The sequence below is a fragment of the Symphalangus syndactylus genome, chromosome 22 (assembly GCF_028878055.3).
Source record: "Symphalangus syndactylus isolate Jambi chromosome 22, NHGRI_mSymSyn1-v2.1_pri, whole genome shotgun sequence".
Lineage (NCBI taxonomy): Eukaryota > Metazoa > Chordata > Mammalia > Primates > Hylobatidae > Symphalangus > Symphalangus syndactylus.
The window spans coordinates 50,533,979-50,551,447 of NC_072444.2; the positions used below are offsets into that span (position 1 = coordinate 50,533,979).

General features: G+C 48.3%; 1 protein-coding gene across 1 annotated transcript; it reads left to right on the top strand.

Annotated features, from left to right (window-relative positions):
- The first annotated feature begins 1,912 nt into the window (after positions 1-1,912).
- LOC134735576 (uncharacterized) lies at positions 1,913-3,504 on the top strand. The gene is given in 3 exon segments (XM_063631137.1): positions 1,913-2,156; positions 2,159-2,711; positions 3,143-3,504. Coding segments are annotated over 3 exon segments (1,146 nt in total). The 5' UTR covers positions 1,913-1,925.
- Positions 3,505-17,469: the final 13,965 nt, after the last annotated feature.

Consider the following 17,469-nt stretch of genomic DNA (forward strand, 5'->3'; position numbering starts at 1 on the left):
TACTTGGCATCACCAGCAGCTGACCAAGGCTAGCAACCACTCATTTTCAGAATTATGTTAGAAAAATAAACCTAATTTTGTTTAAGCCACAATGAGTTGAGATTCCCGTTAAGTGAAGCCAAACGTTTCTATCTGATACCCATGAACTTGCTTTAAGGTGCTCATCAAATATTATGCTCCCTGCTTACCTTTTCTTCTTTCTCTTTAAAAGGCCCTTTGCTGGTCCTTGGGGAAAGCCAAGGGGCCCAGGAACTCACCACCTGTTTGAATCAGGGGTCTGATGCTGAAGAAGCCAGTGGCAGCATAACTTACCCTAAGCATTTCTCACCTTCTCTACCCCAAATAGGGGCTGGGGATCAAGGACCTCCTGAGAGCTATGATGAGAGGAGCAGGCCCAAGAGAGCCAAGGAACAGACCAGAAGATACAGCCCAGGAAAGGGGGGTTGCAGGCTCAGGCCCTTGGGCCAGCTGGGTGCTCAAGGCTACACCCTTTGTGAGGCCCCCACCCTGGCTCCCTGCAGCCCAAGGCAAATGGCTGTCTGCTAGCGACCAAGTGGGCATGATGGGTCTCCTCTGTCTTTGACTCCACCAGACTCCCACAGCCTCATTCAGGGCATAAAGAACCTACAACCTGCCCCTTCTTTTTCTTTTTCTTTTTCTTTTTTTTTCAAGACAGAGTCTCACTCTGTTGCCCAGGCGGGAGTACAATGGCACGATCTCAGCTCACTGCAACCTCTACCTCCCGGGTTCAAGCAATTCTCCTGCCTCAGCCTCCCAAGTAGCTGGTATTACAGGCATGTGCCACCATGCCCAGCTAATTTTTTGTATTTTTAGTAGAGACGGGGCTTCACAGTGTTGGCTAACCTGGTCTCAAACTCCTGACCTCAGACGATCCACCCGCCTCAGCCTCCCAAAGTACTGGGAGAACTTGCCCTTTCTAAAGCCCTAAAAGCTAATGTTTGAGTGTCTGCTATACATCAGGTTCTTTTCATCTTCATGAAAGTCCTTTGATACAAGACTTCGCATCCCCATTTATAAATGAGGAAACTGAAGCATCGAGAGGTCAAATGGTTCGCCCAAGGTCACACTGCTGGAAAGTGGGGGAATTCTGTTTCCCTCCCAGAGATAACCACCCTTCAATAAAATGTTGCTTCAGAGGCTATTTTATTCAGTCTCCCAGACAAACACTATTCATTGCCATCTGAGTGCCTTTGTCCCAGCTCTGCCTGTCCCTCCAGCCTGGAATACCCTCTAGCCTCCACTGGCATTCCAGCTTCAAGATTCAGCCTCACTCCCTCCCTAATCATAAATAGCCACCACTTATAGAAAGCACACCACAGTATTTTACAGCAGTCCTACCCGACAGGTCCCTGTATCCCTGCTTTCCAGATGAGGAAACAGGCTCAGAAAGGAGCATTTGCTGGCCTCTGTCACACAGCTAGCTAGTAAGGGGGTGGCCAGAAGGCAAAGCCAGCTCTGCCAGGGCAATGTCCTCAGAAGAGCCGAGAGAGGGAGGAGTTGCTTCCAGGTCAAGGTCAGGCCTCCAGAAAAAATGCTTGGTCTGGGCCCTTCTCTCCTCCCCCACACTTGGCCCTGCAAATTGGCTTTGACCTTTCATGCCCCTGCCTTTGAGCTTCTCCCCATTCAATTGAAATCACAAAGGAAGAAAAGAGGGCTGGCAAGAGGGAAAGGCCCCTCCTGGCCCAGGCCCAGGTCCCCAGCCACGCCCCCGCAGGCGCATCGAGCCCTCTAGAGTCTGTTTGCACAGTTGGGGTGCTGCGCTAGGAACCCCACCTCCGGGAGAAAGGCACCACGAGGTCATCTGTTTACTCTGGGATTAGCGGCTCCCCGCGGGAGTTCTTTTCCTACGAGATGAAAAGAAAGCGGACAATCTGTCAGGTAAACAGGCCGCATTGTTCCCAGCCATGTCGGGGGCCCCTTTGTGGGCCGGGCCTTTGAGGTCGGTTGCTCCCTTGCACAGGGAAAGAGCTTACTTAAACGGAATGGAACGGAACGGGAGGCCCCGGCTGGTGGGCAGGTCGCCTGCTGCCGATACAAGAAGGGACAAAGGGCTCGGACCATTCCGGCCTTTCCTTAGCTGCTCTCCTTGCAAGCGCTTTCCTCCCCATGGGTCTCTTGATGAGTTCAACAAGACTGTGAGATCGGCACGGAGCCCGATCTCACAGATGGGGAAGCTGAGGCCAGCGGCAGCTTCCCCCAGCACAGAAGAGAGCTCCTGGCATTCCAGCAGGGGGTGACTGGAAGAAAACCAGGGACCTGGTCTAACCACCTCACTCTTCAGATGGGGAATAGCTGGAGATACAGGAAATGGCAGAGCACGATTTCTGCACTGGAGGTTTCCCCAGGTGCCCCTGCTGGGTGGTGGGGAACACAGGAGCCACGACCATCCCCACGAGTTGGCTGTCAGTTTTATGGATTCCCAGAATATTTAACAGCTGGGTGGATGGGACTGGTCAAGGCTGGCCTGTTCTCTCCCACATCTACCCACAAGGTATCTTCCTGGGAAGCAGGGAAGACAGTGCAGGCCCTGCCCTGTGAGTGCATGAGTGCCTGGGAGTCAGGACTCCTGTGTTTGGGCGGCCCTGACTCCAGTTTGCTCTGTGGCCCCAGGCAAGCCACTCACCTTCTCTGGGCCATCCATCAAACAAGAGATAAGATGCTCTCCGGGGCTAGCCCTTCCCCTTCGGACGGTGAGAAAATCTAGGGAGGGCACAGGCATCCATCCATGAGGACAGGATGAAGGAGGGACTACCTAAACCCCTGTCCATCTCTGACCCCCAAGAGGCCTGTGAGGCAGTGGGGGCAGCGCCTGGCCCAGCTACCATCCTCTAGGCAGGTGCTGCCGTGGGAAGACAGCACTGTGGTGAGGTGGTGAGACCGCATGCCCCGAGTCACTCTGACTGGTCCAATTGCCTGTCACTCACCAGAGGCCCAATTTTGGGCAAGTGACTCAGCCTCTTGGTGTGCGAAATGGCCCCCACGAGGCCTCCTCAGCCTGGGGGACTCCATGGCAGAAGGGTTCCAGGAAGGCAGGAGCTGGAGTTGTTCTTGCCGCTGCGGGGAGGTCCTGTCCACCCTCTAGCCTCCCTCTCCCTGACCCCCCACCACTGCCCATTCCCAGGAAGGCACCTGTTCTCTTTGCCACCTGACGCCAAGTCACTGTTCAGCTTGTGGGCGACGGAGCCAGAAACATGGAAAAATCTCATGCTGCTGCCAAAGTCCAGGGAGAGCTCAGAGAAGGCTGCTGGAAAAAGGCGCAGAGCTGTGGCCGGACAGAGTAGGCCCCGACCAAACACAGAGCCGCTTCGACAGGAGCCAGGGCACGGTCCTGAGACGAGCCTCAACCCTGGAGGGCAGCAATGGACCATACGCGTGTCTAAGCCCCCATCACCAGCAGGGGCCCCAGTGACTCAGAGCCTGCTCTTCCTGAACCCACTCGGCAGGAAGAAAACTGAAGGCCCAAGAGCCCCAGCCACACTGTGACCTGGAGGTGACCTGGAGGGAGACAGGGTGACAGCACCAAGATCAGCCTTTCCTCTGAGGCTTCGCAGGACTGAATGAAGGCAAACTTCCCAACACCCCAAGCCACGGGATTGTCCTGCCTGGGGCCCTGCCTGAGCTGTGATGGGCTGTGTGGCCCTGGGTGAGTTACTTGCCTTCCCTGAGGCTCATTTTGGCATATATAATAGAAAATGGAGACAAAAGGATGCCCTTCGCATGGGTTTTGGGAAAGATTAAATCACATGTTTATAAAAGTGCCTGGCAAACATCAGTGGCTCCGTGAATATTTGTGGTATCTGAGTCCCCCACACTGCTTTCATGTCCCCTTTTCCTGATCTTTCCCTTTTCCCATTAAGCTTCCCAAGCCTCCAACTGAAGCTGCAGTGTTGCTGGGGGCAAACATCATGGGAATCACAATGAACATAGTAACCATTTATTACAAACATACTATGAGCCAGGCCATGTGCTAATAAGTGTTTTATCTCCATTATATAGAGAAGGAAACCGAGGCACAGAGCACTTAGATGCCCCCAGCTAGGAAGGGATAGAGTCAGGATTTGAATGAACCCAGTTTAGATGCCCTTAGCTGTGCTCTGTAGGGTGATAATCAGCTCTGACTTACAGAGCAGAACTGTGTGCCAGGTTCATCACCTCCTGAATTCCACATGCTGGGCACTGCGGTCCCTGCCACAAAGAGGACAAAACTTCAGCCCAGAAGGACTCAGTGTCCACCACTGAGTGTGCGTGGATGCATGGGAGGTCTGGGTGGTGGCTGACCCGGGCAGCTGGCAGGGAAGAGACTCAGTCCTGCATGCTCTGGGATTTCCTTCCTGCTCGCTGCTGCCACCACAGACACATCATTCCCAGGGAGCTGTCAGTGCCCTGCCAATGGCAGGACCAGGCTCCCTGTAAGCCAGGAAGCCCTCACCAAAACGATGCACCCTGACACTTCGTTTCCGTCTCCAGGCGCCCACACAACCTGCCTCCCTGGGGTTGCCTGTCGTGAGGATGGGCAGGAGGCTCCAAGCGGCACCCTGGTTGGAAAGAGTGGTGAGGATTCCTTCTAGGCAGGGGATTGGGGTATGAGCAGACATAGATGGGAGGCCTGGACGTCCCCAAGGAAATGACCTGTTACCCCAAATGCCCATCGACCCTTCTACCCTTCCTGACTTCTGACAACTGGCTCCTGGAAACACGGTCAAGACTGCCCCCTGAGGACTACCGTTTTGGGGAATCCCGGCATCTGGGGGAGACCTAAAGATGTAGGCACCAAAGGAGAAGGAGTTTCCAGCTGCAGCCTAAACACACCTGGTCCAGAGACTCAAAGCAAGCACCACTCCCACCCACCCCACAGCCACACACACCACTCCTCAGCCTCCTTTTTTTCTCGTGAAGTCTGCCTCAGCAATTCCATTTTCATCAGATTCAACTGGATTCACGTGGCCCAAAGGCCGTCCACACCACAGGTCCTTCCCAACTGCGATGCCACCTGGGCACTCGCTTCCTTGCCAGGCAGCTGGTTCTCCCTGTCCACCATTTATCATTCTAGAAAGAGCTTCAGTTAAGCAGACAATTGCCTGTCTTCCTGCAGCTTCTACCTGTCAGCCACAGAGCAGGAGTGTGGGGGGCACAAGGGCGACTCCAGCCAGACCGCCTAGGGTCTGCATCCCAGCTGGGGGCATTGAGCTTCTGGGGCTTCAGTTCCTCTGTCTGTGAGGTGAGGAGTTTGACAGTCACCCCAGAGGGTTGTTGAGGGGTTCAAATGAGATGATATGAGGAAAGCCTTCAGCCCAGCACCCAGAACCACAGTAAATTACTTTTTGTTATTAATGCTGTTGCTATTTGTTCATGAGCATCTGCAATGCCTTAAAAATAGCTGAGGGCTCCAATCATGCGCCCTCACCTCTGTGACAATTTAGCTTCTTTAGGCTGAACATATGCAGCCCCTTCCTTCAAATACCCACTCTGTGTCCAGGTCTCAGACTCTCACCTCTCTGGCCAGACTTCACTCAAGTCCCCAAAAGGGAAAATCTGGAGGAGAAGGAGCAGGCCTCTTTTGATTTTTAGGACAAATCTACAGAAATGAGAGAAGCTTGACCACAGCAAAGAGTAGAATGGGAACCAATCATTACCCAGCATGGAGAGGCAGAGCTCGGCTCAGAATAATACATCTTTGTCCTTCCTGAGGATTAAAGCTGTCCAAGGGTAGAAAGGGCTGCCTTGGGGGGTAATGAGCTCCCCATCTCTGGAGGCATTCAAGGTGGATGATCACCCACCAGGGGTGTTATAGAAAGGATTTTCACACTGAGTGGAAAATTGAACTAAATGACGTCAAAGATGTAAGCTCATCACAAAGAAGAAATAAGTTCACTCCTTCCCTCATTCAACACATATTCATTGTTGCATTCCTAGCCACACCTACCTCTGTGCCATTTACTCTCCTGAGTGTGCAATTCACACTAAGAAAAGAATCTGATTTTTGGAAGCATTTAATGAAAACAGGGCTACTTTGAAGTTGCTCTTGACCTCCACTTTTACATCTGTGAAATGGGTGGGGCAATAACAGTGCCTACTTCACAGGACCAGCAGACAGACACTAGAGCGGCCGGGCACACTGTGGGCCTCAGAGAAAGTTGGTTTGTCATTATCGTTAGTATCATTAACATGAGGACTATAACTGAAATCCTGGAAATGTTTCTCTTTCTCTCTTTTTTTATTTTTTTTCTGAAGACCCAAACAACTCGGTATGTACTAAATGAAGTCCTAAGAATCCCACCTAGCTAAAGCCTTCACCCAGAGCAGCCGGGACCAGCTTGGTCTGGAAACCAATGATACACCAGTTCTGGGCCCACATCCAAAGCCAGCCAGGCACCAAAGACAGGAGGTCTGCTGAACCTACATTATCTGCTACCATCATTTCTCAGAAATGATATCCAAGGGCCAAGCAAAGCCATTTTTCTCTGAAGCAGCTTAATCGTGTTGTAGAGGAAAGGGTGGTTCTAACTGTAAACCCAGCTTGGCTTTTCAAATGAGGGGAAAATAGAAACCCATAAGACCCTCAGAAAATCTGATGTCAGCCACCTTCTTGCTTCTCCGTTTCAAGTTACTGGGTACTCATCTGCTGCCCAAATGGGCCAGAACAAGGGTTCCACCAAGAGGGCTTAGGTCAGATCGGGGCCTGTGCCTGCTGTCCCTTGGGGTCTGCTAATGGTCTCTAGACTGACACTCAGAGCCTCAGCGAGGCTTGGGGTCTCTACGGGAAGAGCACATCTGGGACATTTCATATGTGGAAGAGCCTGGGCTTGAGTCAGGCCACCTGGCTCCTGGTCTCAGACCTGCCACACATCAGCTGTGTGACCTTTGCAGGTGACTGAACCTCCCTGAGTCCCCATTTCCTGCTCTGTTAATCGGCACTATTGAGTCCTATCTTTGAAGAGTTGGGAGGATTCAGTGAGGCTGTACTCACTAAAAGCCCGGGACAGAGAAGACCCATGGAGCGGTCACTTCCCTGCACAGAGCTTGCTGAATGGCTGAGCCTGGGCAGTGCTGTGCTTTCCCCAGACTGGCCCATCCTCCCTCTATCAGGAAAGGTGGGTGGTGGACAGGCACCAAAAGGATGCAGAAGACAGGAGGGGTGCTGGGCTGAAGGCTGGGGCCTAGGGAGTAGCCCTGGCTGAGGGATGGGGGCTGGCTTTTTGGGGAGAAGTAGAAAGGGGTTTCTCTGCAGTGCATTTGATGCAGAGCTTTCAAGCACCTTCTGAAGGCCTCAGGGGAGAGTCTGAGCTCTTACTTGAGGAAACAAGAAGAAGCTCAGCAGGAGGGGACTGAGGAGTGGGCGAGTCAGCCGCTGAATGTGTGCAGCACTGAGCATGGGCGAGGCTGCTTGGGAGACCCTGCAGGGGCTTGGGGGACCCTTGTGAGGACTGACCAGGACCGCCTGTGCTACGCTCAGGGCATGTGTTGTAAACACGGGAGACTCAGGCCTTGACCCAGGGAACGTGGGACGCAGATGCAAATTCAGTAGTCCTCGAATTTCAGTGAAATAGGCGTTACTTAGAGAACTGCTAAAAATACCAAGACCAAGAATTTCACTTCTGAAAGGTGAAAAGAAGAAGGTGCACTGGCTTGGGACCTCAGAACCCAAGAAACAAGATGGTGGTGAGTTGCCTGGGTTTTCTTTTGTCTTATAAATTCCAGACTTGGAGCTAAACAAGCCAGCAACCCAGAAACACCAATGAACGCAGATGGAAAAAAGAAAAAAGCCCTGTTAACAGTTTGGATCTGTGTCCGTGCCAAATGTCATGTGGAATTGCAATCCCCAGTGCTGGAGGTAGGGCCTGATGGAAAAAGGTGACTGGGTCATGGAGGCAGAATCTATCTCATGAATGCTGTAACACCATCCCCTTGGTGCTGTCTTCATGACAGCGAGTGAATTCTCACGAGATCTAGTTGTTAAAGGTGTGTGTCACCTCCCCCTCACTCACTCTCTCTTGCTCCCACTCTCACCATGTGAGATGCCACCACAGCTCCCTGTTCGCCTTCTGCCATCATTGGAAGCTTCCTGAGGCCTCCCCAGGAGTGACCAGATGTCAGTGCCATGCTTTCTACACAGGCTTCGGAGCTGTGAGCTGATTAAGCCTCTTTTCTTTATAAATTATCCAGCTGCAGGTATTCCTTTAGAGCAACGCAAGAACGGCCTAACACATGCCCCAAAGGAAAAACAAAGGAGAAGCCTAGCAAGACAGAAAACTTTTAGTCAATAACCACTCCACTCTAGTCAAACAACAAAGAAAACGTGTGGCCCCACCCCAAACCCATCATCAATAGCTGAGTGGGAGCCTAGATTTCCACCCAAGCTATACGGAGGAGCCTCAATACCCCACTGGGTGGTGTCAGAGAAGGCCCAGTGGGGAGCCAGCACTTTTACTCCCCCTTGAGATGTTCTCATGAATTATTTATTGCTTTCTAGTTTGATTCCATTGCCTTTGGAGGAGACATTCTGTAGGATTTGAATTATTTTAAATTTGTTGAGGTTTGTTTTATGGTCCAGGGTATAATCTATCTTGACATATATTCCTTGAGCATTAAAAAATAATATGTATTCTGCTGCCTTTAGGTGGCGTGTTTTATAAATGTCAATTGAATCCTATTGGTTGATTGTGTCGTTCAGTTATTCTTGCTGATTTTCTGTTTAGTTGTTCTATCCATTGTTTCGTGAGGGAGTGTTGAAATCTCCAACTATAATTGTAGATTTGTCTCTTTCTTCTTTCAGTTGTTTTTGTTTCACTTATTTTGCAGCTCCATTGCTATGCATGTTTAAGATTGCTATGTGTTTTTGGTGTATTGAACTTTTTATCATTATGTAATATCCCTCTCTGTGTCTGGAAATATTCTTTGCTCTGAAATACTTTATCTGATACTAACATAGCCACTCCTACTTTCCTATGATAAATGCTTTCATGATTTATGCTTTTGCATTCTTTTACTTTTAACTTACCTGTATCATTATTATTAGGGAGTTTCTTGCCTCTAACACATAGCTGAGTTGTGCTTTGTAATCCACTCTACCAATCTCTGTTTTTTTAATGGCTGTATTTAGATCTTTTATATTTAATGTAATTATTAATATTTTGGACTTAATTCTATCATTTTATCTTTGTTATCTGTTAATACTGTGTTTCTCAGATGTCTGTTTTCTATTACCATCATTCCTGGAATGAAAAGAAAGTTCCTGGGTCACTGGAACATTTTTTACAATTCCATTTTGATTTATCTGTCGTGTTTTTGAGTATATGTCTTTTTGTATAGCAACGTTAACAGTTCCTGTAGGTATTACATTTTATATACATAACTTATCACCATCTATTTGTATCATCATTTTATCAGGTTGAGTGAAGTACAGAGACCTTACTTTTCTTTACATCCTGTTTATAAATGTCTTAAATTTTTCCTCTAAATACATTTAGAACAATACCAGACAATGTTATCATTTTGCTTCCATCATCAAGCATAATTTAGAAAACACAAGAGGAGAAAGAAAGTTCATTATATTTATTCATGTTTTTGTTTACTATGTTCTTCCTTCCTGATGTTTCAAGATTCTTTACTTTATCATTTTCTTTCTGTTTAGAGAAATTCCTTTAGCCATTCTTTTAGGGTAGATGTGCTGATGACAAATTCTTTTAGTTTTTCTTCATCCGGAAATGTCTTAATTTCTCCTTCATTCCTGAAGGATATTTTCACTGGGTATAGAATTATGAGTCAACAGTTCTTTTCTTGTAGCACTTAAAATATATTGTGCCACTTCTGGCTTCTATAGTTTCTGATGGTAATTCTACTGTCATTCAAATTGTTTCTCCTCTATAGTTAAGGTGTCATTTTTCCCTGACTGCTTTCAAGATATTTTTTGTCTTTAGTTTTCAGAAATTTAATTATAATTGGCATTGATTTTTTTTTAAATTTGAAGCTGTCTTAGTAGCTCAGGATGTTATAACAAAATACCACATACTGGGTGGCTTAAACAACAATTTGTTTCTCACCATTACAGAAGCTGAGAAGTCCAAGACCAAGGCACCAGCAGATTCAGTGTCTACTGAGGGCCTGCTTCCTGGCTCATAAGACAGCAGTCTTCTCACTATGTCTTCACATGTTACTCAGAGAGAGAAAGCAAGCTTTTGCAGAACACTTGTAAGGACACTAATCCCATTCATAGTAGTGCCGCCCTCATGACCTCATCTAATCTTAGTTAGCTCCCCAAAGCCCTACCGCCTAATACCATCATGTTAGGAGGCAGGGTTTCAACACATGAAGTTTGGGAAACACACATTCTGTCTATGACAAGGATTTTGTCATTTTCTTGATTCCGCAGACTTGTCTTTTGCTAAACCTGAGCAGTTTTTAGCCATTATTTCCTAGAGTAATTTTTTCAGCCCCATCCTCTTGCTCTTTTTTTTTCTGGAATTCCAATGACAAAAATCTTAGAACTTCCATATAGTCCCACAGGTTCTCGAGGCTCTGTATTTTTTGTTTCTTTAGTCTATTTTGTCTCCATTATGCAGATAGGTTCTGCCATTAAGTTCACTGATTCTTTCCTCTGCCACTTCCATTCTACTGTTGAGCTCATCCACTGAGTTTTTAAATTTCAGTTACTCACTTTTTGAGTTTGAAAATTTTCCATTTGGCTCTTTTTTATACCTTTATTTCTTTGCTGAGGCTTGCCATCTTTAAATTTGTTTCAACTGTGTTTGTAATTGCTTATTGAAGCATTTTTACCATGGCTGCTTTAAAACCTTTGTCAGATTATTCTAACATCTCTGTCATCTTGGTGTTGGTATCTATTGAATGTCTTTTGTTATTCATCTGAGATCTTCCTGGTTCTCAGTATAATGAGAAATTTTTTATTGAAACCTGAACGTTTTTTAAACCATTTGTTTTAGTTGGCTTTCTCTGATACCACTCTATCAGCAGCAGTGGGGGTCAATACCTTGTTACCACCAGGTGGAGATAGAAGTCCAGGTTCCTCCCTTGGCCTCCAGTGGTGGGGTGGGAGTTCTGTCTCCCATGTGGTCTCCACTGCTACTGAGGTGATGGTGGCATCATTGTCATGGAGAATGTGAAAGTCATGATTTTCCAGTAGGCATCCTCTGGCATCACCCCAGTGTGGGGAAGGGGAAGAAAGTGAGGCATCTCTTTATGGATGAGTGGGGATGAAAGTCCCTGCCCTCACTAGACCTTCTCTAACACCACTCAGAGAGAATGCTGGGGTGCCTTATTACAGCCTTGCAAGAGTGCTAGTCTAAAGGCCCCTTGGCCTTTGCTACAGGGCTGGAGATGGAACCACATTTTTCTTCTGTGATGTTTGGCTGGAGTAGGGAGTTACCATTGAAAATTTTTTCATCTTAAACCAGATATTGCATGTTCTCACTTATACATGAGAGTTAAATGATGAGAACACGTGGATACACAGAGGGGAACAACACACACTGGGTGTGTGTGTTTGGAGGGTGACGGGTGGGAAGAGGAAAGGATCAGAAAAAATAACTAATGGACACTAGACTTAATACCTGGGTGATGAAACAATATGTACAACAAACCCTCATGACACACATTTACCTATGTAATAAACCTACACATTCTGCGCACGTACCCCTAAACTTAAAATACAAGTAAAATAAATAAATAAATAAGAAAAATAGAAAACAGGCCCGGCATGGTGGCCCACGGCTGTAATCCCAGGTCTTTGGGAGGCCAAGGCAGGTGGATCATGAAGTCAGGAGATCAAGACCAGCCTGGCTAACACAGTGAAACCCCATCTCTACTAAAAATACAAAAGTTAGCCAGGTGTGGTGGCAGGCACCTGTAATCCCAGCTACTCGGGAGGCTGAGGCAGGAGAATTGCTTGAACCAGGGAGGCAGAGGTTGAGTGAGCCAAGACTGCGCCATTGCACTCCAGCCTGGGTGACAGAGCAACACTCCATCTCAAAAAAAAAAAAAAAAAGAAAAAGAAAACCAGAAAAGAAAAATAGAAAACAAGTTTGTCTTGTTAGTCGGCCCCTTTCCTGATCCTTTGGCTAGAGGGGCTTTTTTTTTTTTTTTTTTTTTTTTTTACGGTGTCAGTTAGGGTTTCTGGGCTGGAAGGCTCTTTATCTCCAAGTCTGAGACATATGAGGAAAAAAAAAAAAAAACCATGGGACTTACCACCATGTCACCCAGAGGTCCCTAGCCAGTCTGCCACCTCTTCACATTTCAGAATCCTCTTATGTTTGTTTTACATATCATGTCCAGGGTTTTTTGTTATACTTAGCAGGAGGAATTGGGCAAGTACCTCCACCCCATTTTCCTCTACAGGAGGGTCTGAAGCCCCTCCTGTCTCCTCTGTTCTTTTTATATGCACTCTTTTTTTTTTCCAGTGTTATATTTTTTCTGCCTCAACCCTGAAGTCAACCACTTCTTCAAGGAGCCTTGGTAGCTTTTATTGGAGAATTATATTTAGAAACAAAGGACTGTGTGCTACATGTGCTCATTGCAATTGCTTCTAGGCCCTCGTAGTGGACAGAGTTAGAAAACACATGTTTATACACTAACCCACATATACACGTGTTTACATTTATTACTGTCTCTCTCTGTGTGTGCGTCTGTGTGTGTACAGAATTCATTCTCCAGTCCAACATCACAGGATTCATTATAGCATTCTCCTTTGTATTATTTGTAGGTTCTTTCTCTGAAATGAGACACCTGGCTTTCAATATCTACAACAGATTTACTTATTTGTTCAACCCTAGCATACATGTACAGTAGTTTCAGAATGCTAGTTTGTACCCCTGTGAGAAACAAATTTACCAACTAGAAGGCAATGTTTGTGAACAGTCCTTTTTCACTTAGCCTCACAGTTGCCAAACAAAACACTATTTTCCAACGTTACTGAGGTTGCCTCCTAGTTCCTCACCTAGTTCAGTGTTACTCACTTGTGATAAAGCATGATTCACTGGTCACATCTGCATTCCATTTTGGCTCCCCCACCCCCACACTGTAGTTGATTTTTTAAAATTTGCATAGTGTAAAATTCACTCTTAGTGGCATATAGTTCTGTAGATTTTAGCACGTACTTAGAGTCATGCATCCAACCTCCACTGCATCAAACAGAACAGCTCCATCACCCTCAAACTTCCCTCGCCAGGCTCCTTTGCAGTCAGCCCCTTCTCCCAACTCTGGCAACCACTGATTTTCTTTTTATTCCACTGGTTTTATCTTTTACAGGAAGTCATATAAATGGAGTCATACAATATGTTGTCTTTTCTTTCTGGCTTCATTCACTTAGCAAAATGCATTTAAGATTCATCCTTGTTGTTTTGTGAATCAGCAGTTTCTTCTTTCCTGTTGCTGAGTGGTGTGCCATCCTATGGATGTGCCAGGGTTTGCTTCTGTCTCCTTTTGAAGGGCCTCTGGGTTGTTTCCAGTTTTTGTTGATTATGAATACAGCTGCGGTAAATACTCACATGCAGGTTTTCATGTGGACGTAAGTCATTTTACTTGGGCAAATATCTAGAAGTGAAATGGCTGGATCATATGGTGTGTTTTCTTTAGCTTTTTAAGAAGCTTTCAAGCTATCTTCCAAAGTGGTTGTACCTTTCTGCGGTCCTCCTGGTAATGTATGAGAGAGCCAATTGTTTCACATTCTTGTCAGCCCTCAGTATGGTCAGGTTTCCTTGTGTATTTCAGGTGTCCTCTTACGGGTGTAGTGGTATCTCACTGTGGTTATAATTTGCACGTCTCTGACAACTAATTATGTTGATCATCTTTTTATGTGCTTACTTGCCAACTGCTTATCTTCTTTGCCCATGTGTCTGTTGTTTTTTGTTTGTTTTCGAGACAGGGCCTCTGTCCATCACCCAGGCTGGAGTGCAGTGGCATGATCTCCAACTCCTGGGCTCAAGCAATCCTCTCATCTCAGCCTCCTGAGTAACCAGGACTCCAGGTGCACCACCACACCTGGCTCATTTTTGTATTTTTGTGGAGACGAGGTTTCGCCATGTTGCCCAGGCTGGTCTCAAACCAGAGAGACTAGATTTGACCCCGGCTGTGTCTCCTCTGACAACCATCCTTGTGGCAGAAGTGCAGCAGTGGAGCTGACCTGGAGGGATGGGGTACAGGGAGGGTAGAAGCTTCGCTGCAGAAACCCTGCTTTTCCCACTATCTTCTGGCTGTCTTCTCCACCCTGGCCAAGTGGAATTCCTTACAGCACATCGTGTTGGCCATTTTCAGGTCTCCTACTCTGACTTGGTGGGGTTGAGGAATTTCCTCTTGAATAGGGCCCCAGGGTGACTCATCACCTGCAGTGAAGGTGCCATGCCTTATCAGAGCCACATTCAGGCCACCCTCTGTACTGTGGGCCCAGACAAACTCTAAGCCTGACTGACACCGTGGTACAGTTGCTGTGGCCTCACGGCCTAGTTCATATAGTTATGGACAAGCCACGTCTGAAATCTTTCCAGTAAGCAGTGGGACAGATCCTTGTGTTGAAAGAACATGGGCTGCCACATGATCTTCTGAATTGCCGCCCATGTTGTGATGTGAGGTGGAAGCTTTGTCATTAACGAGACATGGTTATGTGCCTAGGGACATGGTGGCCACCTGCTCAGTCCTCTGTAAATGCTGGTCTGTGAATTGTCCCCATTCTCCACCTACAACAATCCATGCATGCATTCATTTCATTGATTCATTGATTCCACAGCCCCCGCCTGGGGCCAGGCATGTGGGATGAGGGTTGGGGGACTCAGAGGAGGTAAGATCCAGGATGGCTCACAGGAAGTTCAACGTCCAGTGCAGACCCTGTCCAGCCAGCAGGACCCACTCAAAGATCACTGTGACTGGCCCGAACGCTCGTGTAGAGAAGGAGGCATTGGCTGGGGGTGGGGGTGCGAGTGGAGGGCGAAGGGGTCTCCACAGGCGGGCCCCACCTTCACCTTCCTCACGACAACTTGCTGCCTCCCTCTCTCAATCCTTACAGCCAAGTGAGGCCAGGGCCGCCCAGCTCACAGCTTCCCAGCCCCTATCCCAGCAGGCAGCTGTGGCCCATGCTGCCCTCGGACCCTCCAAATGCCCACAAGAAAGCCCATGGCTTCACTCACTTGCTGCACAATTGTGATCGTGTCACCTTTGTCTCTGGACCTTCTAGAGAAAGGAGGGTGGGACTGGATACTCCTGAGTTTAGAGCTCCATGCAAAACAAAGTCACAGTAAAGTGTGATGATCTGGTAAGCGGGGAAGAGAGGCTGTCTTTTCAGAGACTCCTTTTCCCTCCCTCTAATGAATGCAAGAACAGTGCTTAACCCAGGGGAGCTGGGAGCCAACCTGTGAACAGAATCCTCCACGGCCAGCTTGGGCTGTGACTTCATTCATTCAAATCACCCACCAAGCATTGTTTTGTGTTAGAAATACAGCAGTGAACATATCCTCTCCTCCTCTTTTCTTTAGACCTGCAGGGCTTGAAGAGGCAGCCCCACATCGGAAGGGACAAGAAGTTAATGAGAAAATTACAAAATTTACATAGAGGTGCAAGAGACCAGCTACGCACATCTGCAGTCAAAAGCAGATCTCATCCAAGTAAAGTGCTACCCTCACTCTTCGAGGCAGGGTACGATTGCAGCGCTGTCCCTCTCATGCTGGCTGTGGCCCTGACATCTGTGCCTGCAGTGTCTAGGAGGTACTGGCTCCTTCCTATGCGGCAGGGGCGGTGGGGGGACTCAGCTTTGTGGCACTGCCAGCCGACCCCCAGCCCTGGCAGGCACCCCTGCATGCTGCAGCTCAGCTGCCGGTGGAGAACCTGCCCTGACCTGGCACCTGTGGAGCTGGGCTTGGCTCTGTGCCCTGAAGAGCACTCCCTGCTTCAGAGACGGGCCTTGCGTCTGCCTGGGTAGTGGGGATGGAGCGAAAGGGGGGAGAAGCTCTTCTTGTCCCTGGTGCGGGGCTCCCAGGCCCCTCTCTACCCAGAGTCTCATTTCTGACCAACACTGAGATCCACAGCCCTTGTGTGCTGCCCTGCCAGGAGGCCACTGGGGGACAGAGGACAATTCTCTGCTGGGATTCCAGCCATGGTGCCCTGAACCCCATTGCCCAAATCCCCTTCTATGGCCTTGGGCAATGTATTTTTGCAGGATTGGACTAATGATACGAACATTCAAGTTAGTTTCAAACAGTAACAATACAATAGAACTTTCCCTTCTTCCCCATCTTCCAGGCCCACTCTAGCCCTGCTGAGCAGGCCTGCTTTCCCAGAAACTCCAAGTCTCCCCACATTCTATTTTCTGCCTCTTTCTCCCTATTTTCTTCCAGGACCCTCCTTCTGGAGGCCAGGAGCCTCATATTATTCAGGTCCCTGCTGCCAAGAGTCAGATGGGCCGCTTCCCTGAGGATCCTAGATTTGGGCCCAACACAGCCGAAAGACCCTCTCTTGTAGCCTGGAGTAATTCCCACACAGGCCACAGAGTCTTCACACATTCCAGAACCAGGCAGATTTTCAGAAATGGGAGCTACTATTGGCTGGTGCATCATCTCATGTCTCTCCTACCCAAGCAAGCTGAACAGCCTCCAGTCTCACTGGTGACACCCTGCTGGCATTGAGGGCCAAGACAGAATGCTTCTGAGCTGCCTCTGCATGCCTGAAGACCTCAGCCTGCTGCCCGCTGCCCCAGTAACTCAGGGGGTCCCCAGCCCTCAGCAGCACACCTGCCCTGTTCCTCCACTTGGACTCCTCATTAAGGGTCCTTGTCCACCCCTCATGCTGACCCCCTTGCCGTGAGTGTTGCAACGTCCAGACCACAGTGCTGTCCCCACATGCGCCCGCGGTACCCTATGTCCCGCCAAGCCCCCCCACACTCTGGCTCTACCTCTATATTCACCTGGCTTCTAAACCGGAGTCCTCCCCACATCCATTCAGGCCCCAGGTGTCCCAGGGGACTCACCAGGTGGTGAACTTCTGCAAATCCCCATTGGGACCCCCGATAACTGAGTTGAATATTATTTTACAGATAATGAAACTGAAACAATTTTTTTTCTTTTGAGACAGAGTCTTGCTCAGCCTCAAACTCCTGGGCTCAAGCAATCCTCCTGCCTCAGCCTCCCAAGTAGTTGAGACCACAGGCGTGCACCACCATGCCCAGCTAATTGTTTTTATTTTTTGTAGAGATGGGGCCTCACCTTGCTGGTCTCAAATTCCTGGGTTCAAGTAGTCCTCCCACCTCAGCTTCCCAAAGTGCTGGGATCACAGGTGTGAACCACTGTGCCCGGCTGGAAGCAATATTTTAAAACCTGGAATTCAAATAACAGGGCACCAGCTGTGGAATATACACCTACGCAAGAGGAATGGCAAAAGAAGAGATGATCCCGACCCTATTGGTGGGCTGGATGGAGCAACTTCCACAGGAACAAGGCACCTCAGGGGCCTCTACTG